The sequence below is a fragment of the Gavialis gangeticus genome, unplaced genomic scaffold (genome assembly GCF_001723915.1).
Source record: "Gavialis gangeticus isolate Ggan-Ray unplaced genomic scaffold, GavGan_comp1, whole genome shotgun sequence".
Classification (NCBI taxonomy): Eukaryota; Metazoa; Chordata; order Crocodylia; family Gavialidae; genus Gavialis; species Gavialis gangeticus.
The window spans coordinates 7,155,964-7,163,009 of record NW_017729024.1 but is presented as its reverse complement, the minus strand read 5'-3'; the positions used below and the strand labels follow the sequence as shown (position 1 = coordinate 7,163,009).

The window sequence follows — 7,046 nt, the reverse complement described above, 5'->3', positions numbered from 1 at the left end:
GTTAGCCCTGCCAACCGTGACCTCGCATTGTCGGCCCATGTTCATCTTGGAGTCAATAATGACTCCAAGATCCCTTTCTGCCTCCGTGCTCTCAAGAAGGGAGTTTCCCATTCTATAAGTGTGCTGCTGGTTTCGACTGCCTAAGTGCAGCGCCCCGCACTTGTCAGTATTGAAACGCATTCTGTTTATGTTAGCCCACTCCTGTAACCTATCCAGGTCTTGCTGCAATCTTTCCCTCCCTACTAGAGTGCTCACCTCACCCCAAATTTTGGTATCATCAGCGAATTTAAACAGGTTGCATTTCACCCTGTCGTCCAAATCGCTGATGAAGAAATTGAACAGTAAGTGAACTTACTACACAAGGAATAAGATAGACACTTTCTATCACTCCCCTTAATCTCCCTCTCTTTCTATCACTTCTCCCTACAGAAGAGAAGGCTGTGAGGGGACTTAGTAGCAGCTTACCACTATATCAGGGGAGTACATCAGAAACAGGGTGGCCAGCTGTTCACCAGGGCACCCCTGGGGAAGACCACGAGCAATGGATACAAACTCCTGGAAGGCCACTTCAGGCTCAATTCCATGAAAAACTCCTCCATAGTCAGGGTGGAATAAACTGTGGAATAAACTCCCTCCAGTGGTGGTACAGTCACCTACCCTGGAAGTCTTCAAAAGGAGACTGGACAGTCGCCTCACAGGGGTCACTTGGCTCCAGTTGTCTTTTTCTGTATAAAGCAGAGGGACTGAACCCAATGATCTACAAGGTCCCTTCCAGCCCCTAACAATCTATGAATCTCCATTCCAAACATCAAGAATTCCTAGTGTTGATATCAAATAGTTTGGGAAAGGCTAGTGCAAGAAAAGTAGTTGTATGATGTGTACGTCAGATACTGTCTGAATGCAGTAACCCTGGCCCCATTTTTGTCCAGTACACACAGATAATATACCCAAGTATTCCACAACCCTTCCATCATCACCTAGTCTCTTGAAACCACTATAAAAATCTGAAAGAAAATAGGGTTTGAAAGAGCATGAGCAATTTTTAATCTGGATTTGTTTTTCAGTGATTTAATGCTAGTTGACTGGAAGAAAAGCAAGTTAAAAAAACACTGGAGAGGATATCAGCATTTGTGAATGAGGTGACCCTGACAATATGTAAAGTTGAATTTCACAATTTGCAGGTCATGTTAGATTAGAAGTTGCTACTTGATATTCATGTAGCCAACTTGACTTAGTGCTAAGCCTTAAGGCAATTCAGAAGTCTGTTTCTGAGGCCTGCTTATTCAATTCTTTACTCTGCCTAGAATGGTCTACTTAAAGCCTTCAGGGATTGAAACCCAACAGAGAATGCTCTGGTCATATACATATGGCACAAAAATCAACAGATGACTTCTGACTCCAGCAAAACTGGAATCAACATCTGTCATCACATCACTAGACTTCTATTAAAATACACACCATAACACAACTAACTGAACCTGAAGGGTCTGGGCCAAGCTAATCCTGCCTGACTAACCTGGTCTCTTTTTATGACCAGATAACAAAAAGCTTAGATGTGAAGGAAGAAGTCGATGTCATCTTCTTGGACTTCCAGAAGGCCTTCGACACAGTGTCCCACCCAATTCTGGTGGGCAAGCTGAGGGACTGTGGCATTGATGAATGCACAGTCACATGGGTGGCAAACTGGCTCCAGGGCCGCACCCAGAGGGTGGTGGACAGGTTGATGTTGACCTGGAAGGGTGTGGGCAGCGGAGTTCCCCAGGACTCGGGCCGGTGCTGTTCAACATCTTCATTAGCGACTTGGATGAGGGTGTGGAGAGCACCCTGTTCAAGTTCACTGATGACACCAAACTGTGGGGTAAAGTGAATACACCGGTAGGCAGGGACCACATCCAGGCAGACCTGGATAGGTTGGAGAAGTGGGAGGACCTGAACAGGACACAGTTCAACAAAGACAATGCAGAGTGCTGCACCTGGAGAGAGGGAACCAGCATTATGGTTATAGGTTAAGGGCTGACCCTCTCAGCAGCACAGAGGCAGAGAGGGATCTTGGAGTCATGACTGACTCCAAGATGAATATGAGTCTCCAATGCGACAAAGCAATAGGCAGAGCCAACCGCACCCTGTCATGCAACAGGCGCATCACTAACAGGTCCAGAGAGGTCTTGCTCCCCCTCTATGCGGCGCTGGTCAGGCCACAGCTGGAGTACTGTGTCCAGTTCTGGGCGCCGCACTTCAAGAGGGACGTGGAGAACCTGGAGAGGGTCCATAGGAGGACACTCGTATGGTTGAGGGCCTCTGTGGCCAGCCCTACGAGAAAAGGCTGAGGGACTTGAATCTCTTCAGTCTCTGTAAGAGGAGACTGAGGGGGGATCTTGTGGCTGCCTATAGCCTTATCAGGGGCCAGCAGCAGGGACTCAGGGAAAGTCTGTTCACCAGGGTCTCCCTTGGAGTCACCAGGAATGATGGCCACAAGCTGAGGGAGGATAGGTTTAGGCTAGATATTAGGAAAAACTACTTCACGGTAAGGGTGGCCAGAGCCTGGAATAGGCTTCCCAGAGAGGTGGTGCTCTCACCTTCCCTGGAAATCTTCAAGAGGAGACTGGATAGGCACCTGGGCTGGGGTCTTATGACCCCTCCCACCCCCAGTGCTCCTTTCTGCCCATGGCAGGGGGTCGGACTCAATGATCTGTCTAGGTCCCTTCTGACTCATTGATTCTATGAAGTCAAACACAGCTTATGTCTATTCAACTTAAGCAGGTCTCCATACTGAGACAGAAGACAGTGCCAATTAACTGTGACATTCATTAATTGCTTATGGGAAAAGCATTTTTAAGTCCTGGACAATGTAGGACCTGCTCAGGTGAAGTGTTCCTACAGTGCCGGGCTTCTTCCCGCAGTGCTATTGGGGCTCCAGTGCTGTGGTTCCTGCCAGCTTGACTGCCAAGCACCTGGGCCACAGCAGTGACACTGGAATGCCAATAGACCACAGGCAGAAGCCAGTACCACAGCTTGTTCCAGCAGCTAAAGCTGAACATCCATAATGCTGGACTTCCTGTTGGGTCCAAGACCACCTGGAGTGGGTGCCAGCTGTATCCAGTATGTTTGGGAGGAGGGGGGAGGTATATCCTTAAGCCTGATCTGACTTGCAGGACCAGCCCTAAAGCTGGCCTGAAGGGTCAGAAAAACTGACACTTCTGGGATAAGCTATTTAGTAAGTGATTGTCTGTGTAAGCCCTTGATCCTAGAATTCACTTTTGTCACAACAACATACACTTAAAGCAGACATTAGGGCTGTGTAAAATTTTGCCAGCTATTTTCGTTTGACACTGTTTCGACTCATTTTGAGCTCAAAACAGTGAAATTGAATCGAAATGAAGGGCTTTGAAACAGCCTTGAAACAAAACAAAGCTAGTCAAAATGTTTCAAAATTTTCGAAAAATTTCAAAACAGCAGCGAGGTGGTGAGACGGGGGAGCACCAGGGCTGTGCTGCTGGCAACAGCCAGAAGCGCAGTCCTGGCTCTCCCTGTCTCCTGTTGCAGGAAGCCGATAACAGTGCAGGGGAAGGGAACTGAGCCCAGGTTCAGTTCCCCTCCCCAGCACTGCGATCAGGCTGGAGAAAGGAACGGAGACCAGTCGCTCAGTTCCCCTCCCGAACGCTAGATCAGGCAGACAGTCAGCCCTGGGCCGACTCCTTGCCACCCTCCTGATCTAGCGAAATGTTGAAACAGCCTCACTGCTGTTTCAACGAAGCAAAACGGAACAGCTGTTTCGAATCGAAATGAAATTCGAAATGGAACGCTGTTCCGTCAAAACCTTGGAACTCAAGGTGAAACAGAATGGTGCCGTTTCACACAGCCCTATAAAACATAATTGCTCATTCATCATAGTCCAATCTTCACAACTAATTATAGTAAAAGCCACGTTACCCTGCACTTCACAGGCTTGCATGCTCTATTAACAGGCACGCCAGCTTGTAAGGTAAAAATCAAACCAGAGTGCCCACCGTGGCACTTCGGTTTCGCCAAGCCCCCACAGCCCAGGGCAAAGCAGCCTGTGCTGCCGAGACCCCACAATAACAGTTCTTTTCCCCTTTCTCTTTTGCCCCCCTCCCTGTCCCTCGCAGCGGGAGGGGTGGTGATGTGGCAGGAGGGGCGGCAGCACACCAGATGCAGCAGGAGAGGCAGCCTCTCAAGTAACTGGCATATTTTGTTATCTGGCACCCCCAATTCGCCATGGGTGCTGGATAAAAAAGCTTTTGCTATAGTGGGTAATTGGTAAAAGCTCTATTGGCAATAGATACTATTCTAGTTATAGACCATTTTAAAATACAAAAGCTGAAATACAAATGAAAAGTGGTCTCTAATGAAAATGACACTTTAAGCACTTTAAGAGAATATTAAGTGAAAGAATATTCTCTAAATTTTCAGTTGTACATGTGTTGTACACTGATTCAAGTTAATCTTTATAACAGAATGGCATAACTACTGTGGACTAAGCTGTTCTAGACTAGCTTCCAGTGTCAGTGTTCTGGGATTAAAAGAAAAAATGTCACTTAATTTTATTAATTCCATAGCGAACTGTTTACACATGGAAGTTATTTTGAAACAGGTAAATTGTACCAAAATAACTCTTATGATCAATTTACTCATGGAGACATGGCCTCAGTCTCCATGAGAGTCTTCCCTGCAGTCTTGTCTGAAAGTTCGTTTTTAAATAAATATAAAGTTATTGGAGAGCAACCTCACCTTCACTTTTAAATGCATTCATTAGACCTCAATTTAGCAGTTTTTCCTTTAAATGACAGCACATTAGACTCTGTTACAAAGCTCAAATTCCCAAACACTTTCAAATTAAAATGAATTTGATTCATGTTTTAATGCATTTCCACACATATGGGCAAAAACGAAAAAATATTTTACTACGTTTTGATTCAACAATGACCCTTTAGTTTTCCCTGAAATTAAACACGACTCAATGCAGTATAAACAAAGTTAGAAACTACGTGAAATTATGACTATCAAGCATCATGATTGTTACTAAGTTGCATATACTTGCCAAGGTGACCTACTGGTTTATAACTTTAAAACATGAATGATCCTACAACTCATTACTTGAATGCATCATTCAGGTGAATAGGATGCGTTCCAATTACAATATCCATGGATACACTTCCTAGAATTACCTTGCTCTTGTATACATTAGAAAAAAAAATGCTTCCACGGAAAGCCTTTAAGAAATACTATTTTAATCACTACAGTTAAACAATCAATAAAAAAAGACTTTATTTTCCTAAAAAAAGAAAATTACTAGTCTCTCTTTGTATTTACAAGTAGCACTGTATCCTATTCAAAATGACTTCTTAAAACTTTACAGGATGAATAAGATAGAATTAAAAAAACCCACAAACCAAAAACACCACTCTAATATTAAGATTTTGTACCTGAAAGTTATTCATCAGACCATATGGACACTCTGTCTTCTGACAAGATGAGAAGTCATAGTTTAACTTGCAAGCAGCAGTAGTGCAATTTGTCCATTCGGTGAAGATGGTATGGTTAACGTTGCCTGTGGCATCCCGAACAACACAAGAACCTAGTGGGAACAGAGACAAAAATATAATGACACTTAAACACCATGCCAATCTCTAACCTTTTTCTTAAAGTATATATTATAACCAAAGAGCATTCAAACAAAATCATTCCTTCAATTTTTCTGAAGACCTGGCGAAACAGAAATACGCTCATTTTCTTGGATGAAATATTTTATACCACATGTTTAAAAAAAGTGCTTTATACAACAAATAAGCAATCTGCTTTTGTTGGCTGCCTCTCAAATAAGCAAAGAAACTGTAGAAAAACCACTTCTTATTTGTTTCATAATAAAAATACAGTTACGTTTGGAATGCATCAGTAATAGTAAGAACACATCTAAAGGCCTCTCCTACTCCCTTGTTGAATGTGTAAGTTAAAGGGCAATTTTATTATTATTTTTACATGCAACTAATATTACCCACCACTTTTGGTTCTGTTCTCATTATTGATGTGCTAATATTTTTATTTATTTTTAATTGCATTCTAAATCTGAAAAATATAAAAAGTTTTGCAGAAACATTTATAGAAGTCAGCATAATTTTGCAAGTATTTCCTTTTCAGAATCTTTTGAAAAGCTTTATTAGGGGGTTCCATTGCTGTAATGGATCTGCAACTGGTCTTCTTTGCACTAGTAAACCAAAGAAACCGACCTGATGGCAGTACAGGAGGTAGGGGTTAGATGCAGCTGGAAGTCTAATCTATTGTTCAACCACAGAGTGGAGTGCTAATGGACATTTGAATACAGGCAGTGCTTGACTTACAACTGAGGTACGACAAATGGCACTTACGACCTTTATAAATTGATACCCTAATTCAAGGTTTCAACACGGGTTTCCACTTTTACCAGCTGGATGCAGTTGTACCCAGCATCGTAGTCTGGAAGGGGAGGGGAGGGGAAAGGGAAGGGGCATGGGGGGGTCACAGATTAATGCCCCCGCAGTGAAGGAGGGATTGGGGCTGGGGCAAGCACTGCCCAGCTGGGGGGGCAGGGGCACACAGGACAAAGGCACAGCTTGTCCGAGGGGCGTGGGGAAGAGAGGGTGCTTCCTGTCACTGCATACTACTGGTCTGGGAGCTGTTCGTCTGGCAGCTCCTGCCACTGCTCCCGCCTCTTGTCCCGGAGGACACAGGGAGGCATATGTCCCCAAATCTACGCGGGGAGGACTGAGGCAGGGCTGGGGGCAGGGCTGTACCACACTGCACTCTGGGTGGGCGCAGCAGTACTGGAAGTGGGGCTATGCCCTGCTGCCACCTCTCAAGCTGGGGCAAGGCAGGCACGGGACTGAGCTGCTGCGCAGCCTCCAGATGAGTGGCATGCAGTGGCGGGAGCTGCCCCTCCCTCCCTGAGCCCCCCCGGACAAGCTATAGCTCTGTCCTGCAACCTGGCCCCCCAGCTGGGGGTGCAGTTGGAAGATTTGGGTGGCGGGGGAAGTGTGCTCCTAGATCACAGC

General features: G+C 45.1%; 1 protein-coding gene across 1 annotated transcript in view; it reads right to left on the bottom strand.

Moving 5' to 3' along the window:
• SLC12A2 (solute carrier family 12 member 2) overlaps positions 1–7,046 on the bottom strand; it is a 131,932-nt gene that overhangs the window by 51,062 nt on the left and 73,824 nt on the right. The window contains exon 11 of the mRNA XM_019518176.1: positions 5,445–5,596. Within this exon, the coding sequence (XP_019373721.1) occupies positions 5,445–5,596 (152 nt within the window). The remainder of the gene's footprint in view (positions 1–5,444; positions 5,597–7,046) is intronic.